This window comes from Ornithodoros turicata, chromosome 7, assembly GCF_037126465.1.
Source record: "Ornithodoros turicata isolate Travis chromosome 7, ASM3712646v1, whole genome shotgun sequence".
Classification (NCBI taxonomy): Eukaryota; Metazoa; Arthropoda; class Arachnida; order Ixodida; family Argasidae; genus Ornithodoros; species Ornithodoros turicata.
The window spans coordinates 45,070,554-45,089,286 of NC_088207.1; the positions used below are offsets into that span (position 1 = coordinate 45,070,554).

The following is an 18,733-nucleotide window of genomic DNA, read 5'->3' on the forward strand; positions in this document are numbered from 1 at the left end:
AGCGTAGCTGCCATTCTCCATAGTATAGTGGCGGAGGTCTTCATGCGAGCAGCTGTCCAGAGCCCTCGTCGCATCTGACTTGACGTTTTCAGTAGTGCCAATAATCGTGTCCTTTCAAGTGAATTTTTATTTTGGGGAACACGGAAAGCCGCACGGCGCCAAGTTAAGTGTTATAGGGTACGCAGGGAAAGGTAGTGATGTTTGTTCGTGCGAAAAATTCCGTCACAGTCAATGACGTGCGACTCGGCGCATTGCCGCGGCTGGAGGACCCCCTTTTGGCAGTGCCACGGCACAATCGCAAAACTGTTCTCAAACGCTCGAGAACTTGTAGGTATGTCATCCGAGATTAGCCTTAAATACCGGTCCCGACTCATAGAAGTTTTGGGAATGGCCACATTTTCACCGGTTCTTGACGCTGAAGGCGGCCCTGTTGACGGACCTCAACGGCTTTCCTGTGGACAAGGACAACGGGACATCCTACACTGTAAACTGGAACACACCCTTATGGGTGTAAATGGCTTGTCCTATAACTGACACCTCTTTTTACACCGTACATGGTCTGGAACACCCTTTTTAGAGGGTGTATTCCGTGTAAATCACCCCTGGAAAGGGCGCTTTCCTTTGAAAATGCCCTCTCTTGCACCCTTTAAACACCATTTTAAGAGGGTGTAAGATCGTTAAACACCCTCCTAAAAATGTGTATAAAGGGTGCAAAAGACGGCATTTTCCAGTAAAAGCACCCTTTCAAAGCGCGTTTTACACGGGATACACCCTCTAAAAAGGGTGTTCCAGACCATACGGTGTAAAAAGAGGAGTCAATTATAGGACAAGCGATTTACACCCATAAGGGTGTTTTTCAGTTTACAGTGTACTTTTATCTTCAACTGGTATACGTTCGTTTTGGAATATGTACCACCAGAGTAAATACTAGGACGCACCAAACGTTGCAGAGGTAGCTAAAATGACAAACATAGTTGAAAACAATCCCGAATACAAAATGACAGTATCGACCGCAGCATGTCGCCACACAAACGGGCTGACTCACCTTACGTGTAAATCCACTCCTAATTGGAACAGTATGACCTTAGTAGGGAAACACACAGAGCAAGCGCGCGAAGCAGCTTGTAGTGAAAGAACCTTGTGCTCTATCCGTTGCGTAGTGTTTTTGCTTGTTTTCTAGGGTAGCGATCTGCACGCTTATTGTATTAAGCGTGATCTATCTTGACAGACCCAATGCGGGAAGACCACAAAAATGTGTTTTCACGGCCATCTGTTCGCGGTCACTTCTTCGGATTACAAGAAACAACACGAGGAAACCCGTGGTATAAGCAGGCAGCCAAGTATAGGACAAACAGTCAAGAACTCGAATGCGAGTGTGTCCTCAATCAATTTTAATAACAATGAGAAAATGACAGCAGCAGTAGAAACATAAAATGCTACAAGGAAGCAAAGAAAAAACAGATTGCAAAGTTAGCTATTGCAGTCACCACTGCAATCTTTCTTTGCTTTCTATTAATCATATCCCCCCCCCCCCACCAACATTTAAAAAAATCACATACCGTCCAACGCATTTGAAGTTAGCTTCAAACTCAGCGATAATACGGCACTTTCGGGGCATTACGGGAGGGGACGGGATTTGCATTCCGTGAATCTTAGCTCCTCCTTAGGTCCTCTTTGGATGAAGACACAATTCTTCTACTTTAGATGAAAGGGGATAAAGGGCCAAGTGTTTGACCAAGAGAGCCCATTCACAGTGTTTTCCTTTTGCACCTAATTACTTGTGACGTCAGAAAAACTCAATTTGTACGTCTAATGGAGTGGGAATGTACAAATGTGAGTCTTCAGAAAGTTCGGGTTTGCTGTCACCAGACTTCCTCTTCGCACTTCGCGCCTTTCTTAAAGACAAATGTAATGCAGGGCACCGCCTGGCGCTTTCAAAGTGCTAGCTGGGATATTTGCCGTGAAAGGTGAAGCGTTTTGCACAAACGGCGCTCTAATAGCACTTCCGTACGCTAATTCGAATTAGCACGGAATCCCAAATATTCCGAATTAACGGCGGACACGAGGCTTTTAGAGTGTTTGCGTGGAGAGCTGTGAAACATTGCACTGTCGGAAGTTCCTTTCGTCATTATAATTAGGGTACCTTGGTACATTTTGAGGGTATAAAATATAAGGTCACCTTGTAGGTCACCTTAAGGTTTTCTTTATAAATCGTTACAATGTCTATTGCGGCGCCATTTATATGGACTTTGCCGTTATTCCAGAATGCAGAATACATTGATCTGGAACTATTGGATTCCTCAACTCTTCCCACCATAATTAATGGCAAGATATTTTATATTCTGTGATTTCACTAATTTTTGTTCTTCGATGGGAAAATGATTCACTGTGCCTATACACTTTAAAAAGAGAAAACAAAATATCGCTATTCAGCACTCTCTAGCTAGTGCACTCTAAAAATAGAACTTCACCGCATAGCACGTGAATTCGACCTGATTCATAACCCTATTGACAACAAATTATAAAGCGGTAAAGAAGTATCAGTATCAGGGCAGATAGCGATATCACTCGTGATGGTTGACTAGGAGGGTGCTATGCGGTGAAGTTAAGTTTTAAGAGTGAAGGGTAATGCAATACACGGAAACTCCTGCAAGATGACCGCTGCGCTATTTATTATACTGCCGGGAATGGAAACTTCAACTGCCTCGCTCTTAACCTTTCACAGTAACTGCCCCAGTTTGTGCTCCTCCGAGAAAGAGTTGAAATTTACGACAGCTGATATTTCTCGCGAGTTAAATTAGCTTAGCAAATACCGAGCTCCCACCGAAATGAAAGTCAACGCGACACTCGCTACACTTTTCTCGCCTTAAGCAAGAAAAAAAAATCTTGGAGGTCCACTGAGTAATGAAAACGAATGAAGCCAGCACAGGATAGGTTCTCCCGCAAGACAAGTATGATTTGTATGGATTTCAGCAGGGTGGAAAAATGTACGTAACTCTGTTACAACGGCGACCACGTTATAAAGATCATTCAGCCGACCCATAACTTTCTGAGGCCAAGGATGAAATGGAGACGTGTCAGTTCTATCTTTCCTCGTTTCACTTTGCTTCTTTCTTTCTTTTTTGTACGTTTCAACACTACTCTGAGTGATGTGGATGGGGTGTTTTGCGACGTCGTCTATACGAGCAATGTCATGGTCTATCTACCACAATTTGACAGGCACCCATGCTCGAGCGGCAGCTGGAATTTCTGTATAACAAACACTATCAGCTGTATCTCTGCGAGACTTACACAGAATCCGCTTTTCTTCATAGTGCTTTTATGAGCTTTTCACTATGAAGCGTATAGCATCCAGTATACAAACTATACAATTGCGCAGCCCCAATAAACGCGGAGTGGACCACAGCATAATGCTGTGTGCTCCACGTGCTCGTGATCGGAACCTATTGTTTTGTTTGTTTGTTTTTAATTTTAAAGTTAGGTCCAAGCTCACGATAATAAGTTTCGTCCTTCACTTCGTAATCTTATGAACTATATTATAACACACAGCAATTGCACAGTAAACAGTCACATGTGGTCATTCACGTTATTTTTGCCATTAAGAGCTCGCTTAATGTTTGACTCATTACTCATGTAATCATCATTACTCATCAATTACTCATGTGTGTGAACATGTTATCATGTTTCAACGAATGTGACAGAAGTAACTGTTCTCTTGTTTACATGTCCGTCTATTGTGAAACATGTATACTATACACTGCAGTTCATCATTGATCGTACCTGCGTTTGAGATTGGCTTTCGGCTTTGGTGTTTGTGTTTTATAAATGAGTTACCAACGAAAAACTGTTCTGAGGATGGAACACAGAAACTGACAAAGTGCATTTGACCGGCAATCATGAGGTACTGGATCGATTCCCGTCACTGTCTGGCTGTTTCGACGTCATCCATATTTCAGTCTGCATTTCGTTGCATTTAAAGTTCGAACCAGTCAAACATAAAAAGATATCGAAGGATACAATCAAAACCGTGTTCACTAATTCAGGAAGGAACTAAAATTCATTGACCTACAAACTCATCCCGTTCGAAATGGAAACACGGATAACTAAATTCTGAAGCAGCCGTGGATGATAATGAGCCGAACTTTTAGCTACGCCTCTGTCGTCCTCAATGCACGCTCTTTTTCGGAGAGTCCCTCGGTATAATAGGAAGATTCGATAAACAGCATGCGTGCCCTAAATGCATATCTGCTTTTGATCTCGCAATGTAACGCGAAAATAATCGGCGTACCGGAAATGCTCTATTTTTAGCGCTTCTTTCCATCAGCATTCTGGGTTCAAAAGAGTGGTGCCGTGAATTATCATTTTTCGTACGGTTTTCTGTTTACGTAATTTCCGTTGAAAGCTCTAGCGCGACATTTCCACATAAACATATCACGGTCTCGTTTTGTATTTCGATAATATTCTATCCTAAAGCGGATGAGTGAACGCATTCACACATTCTGTCGTTATAATAATGGATTGTTTGCTCAAAATCGAAGGGCTGTCTCAGAGAGCTGTCTCAGACAGAGATTGATGCAGAAAAGTGGATAGAAGAGGTACTATTTCCAGTGCTGAATATGAAATGGGAATGCCACGTGTGAATATGGTAAGAGGTGCGCGAATTTGGAAATAAGAAACGGATGCGAAAGAAGATGAGACGGGAGCAGTGCTTTTGTCGCGTGTCATTCGTGTCATTAAATGTAGAAAGACGCGTGTGGAACAAGCCAGGAACCATAAAGAAACTATCTCATGCTAAGCGGTATATGTGCCTCTACATAATTGCCCTGGGTTACGTTGTTTCACGTTACACGGGAAACAAGCCCATCTCTCCCCTCTACCCTCTCTCTCACAAAATTGCTTGGTCCCTGGCCACGTCCAGCCCACCAACGCTTAGCCCTCAAAGCTCTCTTCACCTTTCTGGATAACATATGACTTCGATCCTTATTGTGAAGGGGCTAACTAGTTCATTCCCCGCATCACCACCAGCAATGGGGTAGAGTATCGTCCCTGGCGATGAAACTCCCCATTCATCATCTCATAATAAAGTTGTTGTTGTTGTTGCACTTTATGTGTGGCACTCATCATCACCATCATCATTATCGAAGTGTTATATCAAATCAAGCTAAATGATAGCTAAGTTTCCTCTAAGAAGAGACGACACTGTTAATGTGTATCCTGATTTCTTGTGGTATTACTCTACCAGTAACACACTACTGATTCCTACTTCGCAAAGGTGGCGTTCGTTACATATATTGGCTGTTTGAAGTTTTATCTTTCTTACAACGAGTCACTGGAAGAAAAGCTTGTTGCGTGGGACGTAGAGTACACCTCACATCAGGTGTACTTTGCCTGTAGACAGACATGATATGCAGGCAAAGCACGCTTTACAGGAACATCCCCTTGCACGAATTCCAGAAGCGGAAAGACCCTCCATGAGCACAGAAAGCAGCATCCACAAATTAAGATGCAGTAGGAGTCCAGGAGAGCGCTTATATACTGTGCGACGATATTATCATCATCGCATTCATCATACTGTCATCAGCATCCTGAGTTGTTTCAACACGCGTTTCTCTGAACCTGGCCGGCCCATTGTCAGACATCGAAATCATAGATACCGTCTCTTCGTCCATAAATGTGAACCTCGGATCTGATGATTTCAGTGCTCTATATCGCTCCAGCAAGCAAAAAATCTGCAACGTTTTGTTCCACAGGCCGTCACCATATAGAACAGCAGCAAACACCGCCAACAGTGACAAATACCCGTAGCCTACTGTGTGAAGCAGGAGAAAGCAGTGTTTATTAAAGGGATGAACGAATGAAAGAAGGTGTCTGTATCTCTATATATCTATAGTGCGAGACAGCCGAACTGACAATGACAAAATAGCCTTGTTTCTGTCTCACAGTAGTGAGGATGAGAGGGAGAGGGCTTCCCACAGTAGCATTTGCGAACTGAAAGTTTTCAGTTTGAGTTTGAGTTTGATTATAGAATGAAAGTTTTGAAACCACGGACCTCTCATGTATCGCGGAATCGTGCACCCACCACAATGCGTTGTCCCATAGACATCGATATACCCATTCGTTACGACAGAAGTGGATAAGGACGATCATGAGGCAATTGGCGATCGCAAAGGGAGCAGTGTTCCTTTCCGCTGCAAGCACACTGGGGGCTTTCGTTGAAGAGCCGCATTTCCTCGTGCCGTTACGGAATGCCTGAACGAGGCCCCAGATGAGATTTGGGCCACAGAAAGAATCACAATCGAAACACGCCAATCAGGCAACCTTTCTTTTTTTCGAGGCCCAAATTACAGAGCAGATTCTTTCCAAGGCAACGAACGAGTGTTCGGTGAAAGTCACGAAAATGTGAAGCTTCGTTCTGTGTGCAACGAGCAAATTCAAGAAGGGGGTGAAAGATGATATCCGTTTTTGCCGCTGCGGGTCGGGTAAAGAGACGGAAGAGAAATATGAGAAGCATAATCCCTGTTTATATTGTCTGCTGCTCTTTTCTTCTTCTTCTATGGGAGGGAAGCCGTGTCGAACGTGGTGCACGTTCCAGCGTAAAAATGTTGCGATATCTGATCATCGACGCGTATTTATTTTTTTTTTTTTTCAGTTTTTACGTTTTTTGATGTTTTCGGTACAGAAATGACCTGAAAGTAATTATAGAATAACTCTCAAATACGACGTTAAAGATGGTTAAAATACATAATTTGAATATTAAAAAAACAAAGGCAAAGAAAAAAGCCGTACGTATATCGTCTGATACCCCACCCAATGACCACGTGAATGTAATGACCACGCACTGTTCAGTGCGTACCAACCAGGGTTGCGGAGTTGCCACTCCGGAGTTGGAATGATTCCGGAATCATTCCAGATTTATCAAAGCCTCGAACGGAATTGGAATGGAATGGGAATGGAATTAGGCATTTTTTTTGGCAGGAATGGAATTGAGATGGAATGGTCTGGGTGCCCAGGTGGTAGTTTTGGTTTCAACCCAACAGTTTTGGTTTTTGTTTCTGTCCCCTTCTGCCCTGAAATAACCTTGTCTTTGTGCTTTTTCCGTGCTGGGTAATGTCAGTCTCCTCTAGCACTGCTGGGCTGGCCATCACGGTTGCCGGTCCTTTTTCTTTTATTGATGGAATTGAAGGAATGGAATAGGGTTGCCAAGCCATTCCAGGAGTGGGAACTGACCACCCCCTTTCATTCCGAGGAATTGAAAGGAATGGAATTATCACAAATGTCCACTCCTCGGAATGGAATTGGAATGGGTGACCCCATTCCGCAACCCTGGTACCAACCAACGTACTTGTTGGGAAATAGTTTTGATCTCAGGAGAGATCAAATCTATAACGTTACCTTAGTAGCCTGACGTTACCGCGTTAGCATATTTCGTGTGATAACGTTTCCAACGGACATGGCGCATGCCGTGGGCTATTAGTAAAAAAAAAAAAAAATACTCATTCCGACACCGAATGTACACACGTTACAAAATGAAGAATAAATTATGCGTGTCCCCCGCAGAATGGTAGCAATTCAACGAAGATGGTATTACGATGCGCACGTCAACAGAACAGCGTCAACATTCTCGGCAACATGGCCTTGGCAGGAAATGCAATTCCCGGACGCGTATTTATGTAAGTCACTTTCGAAATCGGTCATGCATTTGCTACTGCAAATGGCATAGCGAGGGATTGGCTTTTTCATTCTTCCCACTATACAGAAACGACTTTGCATCAAATGTATGCGCCCCGTAAAGAAAAGTAGGAGAACCTCATGAATAAAGACTGTGAACGCTTTAATGCTCTATTCAAATAAGGTCTTTTACTAAACGGTTTCCGCCCCATGGGGCCGTTTAAGGATTCAAGGTGTAGACATCGGCGGGAAGCAAGTATGAAATCAGCGCAGAGTCGAAAATAATAAAGGAGAAGGATATTACGCCAAGAACATTCTGTTTAATAGCTTTGTGATCATTGTGTTTTTTTATGCGAGTTTGAAGTTTTTTTATAAGACTTGAGCATTGCATCGGTCAAAGTATTGACGCTCTTGTCGTTGAGTTCTTCAATGCCGTTCTTTACAACTAAATGTGCCAGTTGGCGTCCGTCAAAAGTTGCGAAGTATGCACAGTCTTGCATTTCAATGTAGCCAATGACCCAACATCAGCCCCAAACAACCATTAAAGGGACACTAAACTGCAAAAATTCCTATTCGCAGAATTGCATAAAAAATGTCGTTTTCGCCCTTTTCTTTTTTTTTGCTCCGTTTGCGCTCTTTTCTCCTTCTCAAGAGGGGCGATGCGAATAAGGTGCCTGTCATTATTCTGCTCAAACGATTCCCACAATGAAGGGACCCCGGTGGTCGCAAAATGGCATATTCGAGCCTACTTTTCCAACAGCAGGGAAAACCAACCGGCGCAAAACCTGTTATCACCAACTTGCAAATCAGGTATTAACACGGAAGTCATTAACACGGTTGCATTTCCTCTACATCAAAACCGGCAACAGAAAAGGGCGCACAGCACACAGTTACAAAAGCGAGTCGGCAATCTGTGCTTCGTGCGAGGTTGCCAGCTGGGGAATGCTGAAAGTAGCATCTTCCGCGAGAGGGCGACGCATCGCGTATGCAGGGCTGGGGAATAATTGAATTTGTGTCCCGCTCAGCACCAATACTTCTAACCCGGGGCAATTAGGAAGACACGACGGCTTCCCATAACGACCGCTAGGGAGAGGGGAGCTGAAGTGATAGTCTGTGCAGAATGTTTCTCTGTACACACACGGTGAATAATGCCACGGAGCTCCGCTTCATTAAACTCGAAAACGCTCGTTACTAAAAATTGCCCTTGTATGCTAGCGAAATAGCTTTCGGATGATATGAAATGCAGAGCGCATTGAGCAGCTTGAATTCGGTTCGAATCATGATTGTGGTTTGTATTTATTGTGAAAATTGTGTGGTAATGAAATTGCGCGACTTTAATATCCTGAAATAGCGCGCATTACCGTGTGACTTTATAGTGGTAAGGGTGGAACCCCTGCCACCCAGTGCATTTTTCATTCAAACAGCCATTCATCCCGTTCTGCTCCTATCGCATACGCTTCCCGCGCTCTCAATGCCTCGTTTTCCCTGTATGAGCGTCGCACGAAAAGACGTTATTAATCAACGTTGATAAAGCGATAGCTTTATAGGGCCCAACAACGTCGACAGCCTTGTATGTCCGTCCGTAACAGTCGTGGAGGGAAAAGAGAAGAAGGAAAAGACAGGGAAGAGAAGAGGGAAGAAGAAGCTACAATGGGCACTGAAACAAGCATAAAACTCTCATAATAACTATAAACCAAGACAGCGAAGAGAGAGAGAGAGGGGGGGGGGCATCTCAACAACATGTGAACCACCATGATCGATCGGTAGGCCTAGCGTGTTACGAACGGTGTCTCCTACGAGTTCCGTGCGCCATTCTTTCATTTCGCAGCACAAGGTTTAAACCGCATGAACTCGTTTCTTACGGAATAAGACGCAATCCAAGCGCACACGTGAGAGCAGACAAAACAAACGCACTTCGCACACGGCATGGGCACACGGAGCCCAGCGGAAGCAAGCAGACCTGGATTGGATTGGATTGGATACCATGGCGATTGGATTGGCCATTGGATTCCATAGTCCCGGACTTGGACGCTGGAAGGAGGTTTCGCGTCCGTACAGCTCCTTTGCTCTCCCCCCATAAGTCTCTCTCCCAGCTTTTCTTCTAGCTTCTTTCCTTATGATTTTTGTGGAAACGAGTGAGGAAAAAGAAGAAGATCAGGACCGCCCTAGAAAGTTGCCGCATTTAAACCGCGTTTGACAGAATGGCCGAAAAAACAGCCATATTGTGTGACTCAGCATTAACCTGCGCTCTTAAAAAAGAACGTCACCGCATAACACGACCATCCCGGATGACGCCGTTGTCTGCATTGTTTTGTTGAAAACGGGAGGCGTACGCCTTTTTGTTGCACTTATGCAGTAAAGCAGCAGACAGGCAGTTTATGCTGACGCCGTAGTTTAACAGCTCGTTGCTTGTAAACCCACCACAATAAATTATACATGCAACAGGGAACTCTACATATTTTTAATTTGCAAGTCAAATGGCGGCACAAAGACTCGGGGCGACGCCTGGCGGGAAACAATCCCCAATTTCTCAAGCAACAGTGATCTATGGCCCCAGATGGCTTGACGACTACTTAGCCGACACGTAGCCGATTTCTTTTGTTTTAGACACAGTGCTATGTGCATGCAATGTGGTTTTGCCGCCGTAATTGACGAGCAATGCGCAATTTTCAATTTTAATTTTCTCAAAAACTATAAGCGCAACTGGGGCGAACGTTGGGACGACAGAGTACTGAGGGCTCGGGCCCTCACAATAGATAAATAATAATAATAATAATAATAATAATAATAATAATAATAATAATAATAATAATAATAATAATAATAATAAATAATAGATACATTTTGGAGATTGCAGCTTTACTGCTTTGCAGTACCTATAAGTATCACAAAGAGCTCGCACGCAACGCTCTTTCCACAAATCAGGAGTGGTAAACAGTATCATTCTGTGCAATGATTGGCCTTCAGCGTGTCATGTGATGAAGTTCTGTTTTAAGACTGGGAGGTACCCGGGTTCGAATTCCGGTGCCGGCTGTGCTGTCTTGGGTTTTTCCAGGGTTTTCCTCAGACGCTGTCAGACATATGTTGGCACAATTCTCTTAGAAGTCGACCCAGGACGCACATTCCCCTCAGAGCGTTAGTCGTGATGTTGCCCACCTCTGTGAGGCCTACACCGGCCAGATCCTTCACCACTGCTACCACCACCATCCGTTTTGAGAGTGTAGCTATTTCATACTTTTTTTCCCTTATGAATACGATTCCGTTATCTCCAGTCACTCGAACGCTTTTATTCATAATGCCATCATATTTTGAAACCAAATGAAGAAACGCTAAAGAGAAGTTCTTCTTTCCTTCGCAGGTACTTCGCCATCGTGCACCCCCTAGTGTCCCGAATGCAGCAGAGCAAGGCCCGAGCCAAGCGCATCCTTCTGGCAGTGTGGGCCACCCCGTGCCTCGTGGCCCTTCCGTTCCTGTATCCTGCCCGGGCAGAGTCAGACACACTGACGTCACAGTACGGGAGCATCTCGCGTCGCAGTTGCCTCATCACGTTGGAAGAACGCTTCCGACGGGGCTATTACGCTTTCCTGTTCCTCTTCATGTACCTGTTGCCACTCATTTTTATCGGCTGGACCTGCTTTCGCATCGCACGCTGTCTCCTGCGCGGTATCTCGCTCACCAGGCAGGGCTCGCTGCGACGACAGGAGGCCAATCGCAGAAAGGTACGTGCTTAGAATGGTTGCCTTCTATTAGTGTGCCCTTCTGTGGAAACGAAGCTTGGAAGGTAATTAAGGAAACGTCGAGGAATTGCGCGCACGTATATAGCTTGGTTCAGAGAGAGAACAAAAAGGGGGGAAGCACTTGTCTTTTAATTTCCACATATCTCGCTAGCCGTTTTTCTGTCCAGCGTTCGTTTCGTTACGTTGCTTCCAACAAGAAAAAAGTAACGTGAAGTGTAACCGCGGCAACCGATGAGAGCCATTGCAACAATGGCGTCCGTGATTCTGTCTGGCGTTTGCAAAACTATATTCCACGCGACATCGGAGGGTGTATAATAATACGTCGTACTCCAATACTCACAAATACGATATGGTCCCTTTCGCAGTTCTTCACATTGCTTGGTTCCGATAATAGAGAGTTTTCGTTGTAAGCGTTTCGTTGTAAGTAAGTCGTTATAGTGTGTACCGTATTAAAACGAAATCCCCTCTGCGTTTGTCGTGAACATGGGAGGTCCGCCGAACGCAAGTAGCGCAGTATTTGGTCACTACTTGGGCAAGAGGTTCTGATCTTGTTCCACCCTGTGGTGACCGATGAGTACCCGCCAGGAACAAAGTTGGTTCCTGGGGGATCCATGAACTTCACGAACCAAACCTAACACGCAAAACTATACGTTTGGCGCATGCAGAGTGTGCACCCGCTATTTCGTCGTGCCTACACGCGTGTAGCGACAGCGTAATCAGTGCAAGCACGCGCGCGCACACACACACACACACACACGCACACGCACACGCACACACACACGCACACACACACACACACACACACACACACACACACACACACACACACACACACACACGCACGCACGCACGCACGCACGCACGCACGCACCATGATGAGATGGGGCCGATGCCGGCCAGCAGGCCGGGCAAAAAGTCGAATATAACTATATATAATAACCACAACGCAACAACAATTAAATTACGGATGATGTCATGAAGTGTAATAACTACAGAATTCTATGCGAAATGACAAATGTAAAGTAAAGACAATGGCATGCAGGCTGCGGAGTAGCCACTCCGGAGTTGGACTGATTCCGGAATCATCGCCGATTTAGCAGAACCCGGAATGGAATTACAATGGAATGGCGGAAACTGTCCTAGGAATGGGAATGGAATGGTCTGGGTGTCCCGGTGGCGGCTTTGGTTTCAACGTGCTGGTTTCCGCCCTCGCACCCTTTGCACCACACCTGCACACGGTCAAGAGTGAAATAACCTTGTCTTTGTGCCTTTTTCCGCGCTTGGTAATGTCAATCTCCTCTAGCACTGCTGGACTTGCCAGTATGGTTACCGGTCCTTTTCCTTTATTGAGGGAATTAACGGAATGGAATTGGGTTGCCAAGCCATTCCAGGAATGGGAACTGACCCTACCTTTTCATTCCGAGGAATTGAAAGGAATCGAATTATTGCAAATCTCCATTCCTCGGAATGGAATCGGAACGGAATGAGAGACCCCATTCCGCAACCCTGATGGCATGTGTTTTTCAACGTTCGAATCCGTGCCCGACATAATAATGGAGACAACTCCTAAAGTCCGCGCAGTCTGCAGGAACAGTGCCAGTTCACGTGGAATAAGAGATTACACTGCAATGACCGCAAAAAACGAGAAACAAACAAAAAAATACATTAAACTTGTTTCTTCATGTTTCTTCCTCTCTGTCCTTTACACGCCCCTATCTGACGGAGCAACAAATCAGCGGGGAAGCTAGCCAGTTGCCTCTAGTGAGCCACAACCCAGGTGGCGAATTTCCCCATTCATCACCATCAGTGTAACTGTTCTTGTTGTTGCAGCTCAAATGCCTTTTGAGTAACTTTAATGACGCTCGGGGTCATATTTCTTCGTCCTGTCGTCTTGAAACTTTGAACACACTGTCAGGAAACCTCCGAACCCAAAGTAATTACCCGGTGCCCACCACATCTGAGGCCCGAAAGAGCACATATCCTATGCGCAATACTACCGCACTGGCCATAAAAACAGTTTTCTTCCTCGCAAGCGTGGTTTTGCACGCTTTTGTTTTATACTTTTCTTCTGGGGCTGTAGCTCAGAGATCGTTTTACCAAGAAGCTGTTCTTCATCGCTCTCGTAAGTATTCTCGCGCATTCAGAACTAAGCCTCGCCAGCCCTCTTCAAATTTCTATACGGTGTTTCTACGTCTGCATTCATGCGGCGCGTTCCACCAGTCGGTGCCCTTTTGAAACGCTACAGGCGCTAAAATTCATCACCGACCAAGTTGTTTCAAAGGAGTGGAGTGCAGTTTCGTTGATACTAAAGAGGAATGATTTAAAAAAAAAGAACCCCCCAAAACTAATGCCCATGCTCTTCAGTATTCAGTGCTCCTGCCGATCGAATTCTATACATGCGCTGAGGTGATTTTTCCACGGCAACATGTCAGTAAAACGTGCGCTGCAGGTGAGCGCCGACCACGCATATGTTTGCCTAAAAAAAAGATATAGATGGCTTCTTCTTCTTCTTCTTTTTAAGTGTTGAGAGAGGTCAGCCAATATTTGGACGGCTTATCATAGCAGATTCAAGGGGCTATTATTTTGGCTATATTTTTCTCGTTTTTCGCTTGTCAGGAGAAACGTTCCTGAACACGCAACCGAAGTTTTACGCTCGGCAAGCGAGTTTTTTTCACGAGAGGATTTAAACGCAGTGCCGCAGTTTTACGATGCTGACACTCTTAGAAATGAACTTCACCGCATAGCACGCTCCTAGCCAACCACCATCTCGAATGATACCGTTATCTGCCCTGGGGGCTTAATCGCTTCATCGTCGTTACGGTCGTTACAAGCTAACGAGCGGCAGGAAATTCAAAAAGGTGGGCACGTGACACATTGCGCGTGACGTGTACCCCGGCCTTCACGTATCGCGCGAAGAGCGCCGTGCCCGTGTTTTATCACGTGCCCACCTTTTTAAATTTCCCGCCCGCCTTTTTGAATTTCCCACCACTCGTTAGCTTGCAACGACCGTAACGACGATGAAGCGATTAAGCCCCCTGATTTGTTGAAAACGGGAGGCGTACGCATTTTTTGTGACAATTATGAACACTATAAGTGTCGCAAAAAAGGAATACGCCTCCCGTTTTCAACAAATCAGTGCAGATAACGATATCACACGAGATGATGATTGGCTAGGAGCGTACTATACGGTGAGGTTCATTTTTAAGAGTGGATACACCTAGCGACGCGCAGCGGCGAGCAGCGGTACACTGTTAAAATAGAACTTCACCACATAGCACGCTCCTAGTCAACCACCATTCCGAATGATATCATTCTCTGTCACGATTTGTTCAAAACAGGGGGGAGGAGCCTATCTGGGACATGCATAATGTGTCCCAGATAGGCGCCTCCTCCCATTTTCAGCAAATAAGGACACCACTCGGAATGATGGTTGGCTAGGAGCGTGCTATGTGGTGAAGTTCTGTTTTAACAGTGTTGAAGTGTCGTGCGGAGAAACTTGACCTGAAAACTGTCTCTTTCAAAAAAAAAAAAAAGAAAAGAGATAGCGGCGCACTTTTGGGAAGATTGCTAGGGTGCAAGTTTTTCAACAAGAAGAACCGTTTTCAACGAAAATTTTATGAGGTGTACGGGAAATTTCAGAGTCCCCTTAAGGCTTTTTTTTTTCTGTATTTTCAATCGTATAGCTTTCTCTCACTAACGAACGTGTATATAGAGCCGCCGGAGCTTGTTTCGGCAGGACTCCTTGAAGAATCCACGAACACGTTGGGCTGCCGCGTTGACAGCTTTAAGAACGTGTAGACATTGAGGGACGGCTGAATGAGACAGGTAAAAGCCAAGTCTTTGCCGCCCGTTTGGAGTTGGAGTTGAACGGGCTAAAAATAATACGGAGAGCCCGTTTAATTTAGGTTTCTGCGCGCTTTAACTGGCAATTAAAGTTGGCATAGCTCGTGAATGGAAGCCTCTAAAAAGGGGAAACTGGATGGATGATTAAAATGATGCTCAATCGATCGGGCTCGCCCACGGAATGGGCTACACAGTTTGGGCTACACAACATTCGTGGGGTCGCTGCGTGATTGCGTGGGCCTTGTGAAGAACCGCTTTTGAACTTGGCAAATACAGCTTGATTGCTATAAACAAAGTCTTTCACAATAATCACAAACATGGAGTGCTTTAACGTGCTGTATACGTATAGTCTGCGTTGTATTGCTGAGTTGTAACGTGTATATTTTCCATTCCCTGTCGTTGTCAGCACATCAACAACATACTTCGTCGATTGAGCTGACGTGCTATGAAAGAACGATCTCTTGTAGAGCGGCTTCCTTCTCTAACATCGCGAAACATGCAATTTGTTTCCAGCTGAATAACTGAGACTCAACTTCAAACTGAGCGGACGAATGCAGTGCTTCGACTTCAAAGCAAGTTTGAAAGCACCGTCAGTATGTAGCTGGACGAGGGTTTTCTAACGACGAAAGATTTCGATGAAATGGAACGATAAAAGAGGGTTTTCTGTTCAATTCGAGCACATTATTCGGAAAATAACACACTGGAAGAAGAGTGCGGATCCAATTTATCATGCGAGTGCTAGGAAAGTTTTTCTAAAACAAATGTCTGCATAGTTCTCTGGCCCTCAATAGTAACTGCCCGCGATAATACGTGTGAGACAAATTAATAATATAACATTTGTGTCGAAAAAGTACGAGCTACAATCAAACCTTGATGCAGTGACAGCTAGTGTTCAAACTCAAAATCATGCGGCGAAAAAAAAAAAATGAATTCTAATGCACCGATAGCTGCACGGAGGATTTTGACGTGTGCCGCAATCTTACGCTTGGCCGGAGGCATTGCTGTGGAGTTCTCTCTATCTCACGTCCGTTGCAACTTAAGATATACAACCCAATTGCAAGCATCGTTTCCAATTTCTATCGCTGCTATTTCTTTGTTGTTGTTTTCTGTTGTTGTTTTTCATGCATCGAATTCCGTTATGAAAGAGCGTTAATCCCCCAGGCAGTTTCATGTAGAAGACCCTATTGCAGACCTGAACCACCTGTTATTGCATCTGAAAGGAAGTTATCAATCTTGGAAAAGTACGTTCCTGTGATATGTAACTGATATGTATGTGATATGTAAGGAGGACATGAGTTTCGATTCTTCCACGGTTTTGGATGACCATTATGGTGGCATAAATTGATTGTAGTTAGGCACAACAGTAAGGTATCATATCACACGTGATACACTGAGCAACTATGGTGCGCTGTTTCCTTGGTTTTAACCTAGTTTTTATTCCGGATTGGATTTAGCCTCGCCGTACTCTGGGTACTCGATGTACACTAGATGTGATATGATGATATGTCGACACAGTTCCCTTAGAAGTCGACCCAGGACGCACATTCTCCCAGGGCCTCAGTCGTGACGTTGCCCACCTCTGTGAGGCCGACAACAGCGAGCCCTTTGACAACCAACACCACCATTCGATGTGCACACAGTATGTGTTACGGAGAGAGGCAGGCGAAGAGACATAAATAACCCCCTTTATTGATGCATAATGTAAAACCCCGAGACTAGGGAACACGAAAGGACAGACACAAACACGAAGTCTCGTGTTTGTGTTCTCTCGTGTTCTCTAGTCTCGGGGTTTTACATTATGCATCATCTTCACCAGGGGGGGGGGGGGGGGGGGGTATATATTTATTGAAAGGAAAGGTCTGCCAGACCAAGGTCGGCATGCTATTCCATTAAAAAAAAGAAAAAAAAAAGAGAACGAAGAATAGATAGTGTAGCGGGCCGTGGACAACAACGAAGATGGCCACGCGCCTGGAGCACCGGCTTCAGTTCCACCGGCGCGGCCATGGAGATAGGCAGGCCACCGTCATCGCCTCTCCGTGGCATACCATCACCGTCGGTCGGGGCTCATGTAGAGGAACTCCACCTCCTCTACATTTGGTGACCCGAACGATGAACATCAAGTTCGGCGCAATTCGGCCCTTCACCATCCCAAATTTCTGACGACACCATCGACCAGCACACTACCACGGCACGCTCTCCCTGGAAGCCACCGCCATTACGCGACTCATCACGACCGCATCATAACGCCCTTTGCCTCTCGCACGACACGCCGACCGCTTCCGTCCACGCTACCGACCCGCACCGCTCGACCCCACCGACCATCGCTTCACGGCTTCCAGGGACCGACCTGCGTTGTCCACGGCCCCCGGCACACTCACCACCCTCTTCTTCATTTCTGCATCTCAACTCGCACCCACTGCCGGCCGTGACACCTGAGCAACGTGCTCGCCTGCCGGTTTCGGCAGTCGCGGCAGCCGACGCCACGGCACGCATCAGCCGGCGTCTCGGCAGTCATCACTGCTACGCAGCCTCACTTCCTGGGACCCTATGAGCTCTCGCTCCCGTGCCGGTTGCGGCACCCCAGGCCACGACTCCAACGCCAGACCACGACTCCGACGTCGTCAACGTTCATCTCTGGCAAACCTCATCTCGGCCGCTCCCGCCCCACTCATCGACCTCTGCCTGCAACGTGTGCTGTGCCGCCCGTGGACATGTCCAGCAGTGCGCGTCATCCACGGTCACCCTTGCTCTCTCCCTCCGGTATAGACGTGATTCTCCGATCTTCCTTATCGCCGCTCCGCGTCTGAGGGGGGGGGGGGAGCACTGTAGCGGGCCGTGGACAACAACGAAGATGGCCACGCGCCTGGAGCACCGGCTTCAGTTCCACCGGCGCGGCCATGGAGATAGGCCACCGTCATCGCCTCTCCGTGGCATACCATCACCGTCGGTCGGGGCTCATGTAGAGGAACTCCACCTCCTCTACAATAGAAAAAAAATGACGAATAGGAAAAGGTGAGTCTCCGTAAACAGGAAGAAAAACAAAAACGAAAAGAAAAGAAAGAAGGGAAAAAGAGAAAGATAGCAACGAAGAAAGAAGAAAGAGAAAAAAGGGGGAAAAAGAAGAAAGAAAACGAAGGTGAGACTCCTGGAGCGCGCAGCTTAGAGCTTAGAGGCCAGGCCAGTGCACTCCAGAAAGTGCAGTACAGCAGTTGTGACGGCACACTGTTGGTGCCGAGGCACAAACAGCTCGCTTGCTTCCTAGACATTTTTCCATTTTTTCCCTTTATCGAGTTCATTTACCTGTGACTTTCGTCCCCATTATGAATCCGGGATTCTTTTGATGTAGTCGCTGAAATCGTTGATCGTCAAACGACTCTTGGGTTAAATCCAACTTCAATACTTAAACATCATCGTACGTGACTTCACAACTGAATGTCTTCTATGCAACTTGAAATTTTGATTCGAAAGGAGGAGTGGACCGACCG

General features: G+C 45.9%; 1 protein-coding gene across 1 annotated transcript in view; it reads left to right on the plus strand.

Moving 5' to 3' along the window:
- LOC135399936 (QRFP-like peptide receptor) overlaps window positions 1–18,733 on the plus strand; it is a 220,334-nt gene that overhangs the window by 170,550 nt on the left and 31,051 nt on the right. The window contains exon 3 of the mRNA XM_064631673.1: window positions 11,027–11,387. Coding sequence (XP_064487743.1) covers window positions 11,027–11,387 — 361 coding nt within the window. The remainder of the gene's footprint in view (window positions 1–11,026; window positions 11,388–18,733) is intronic.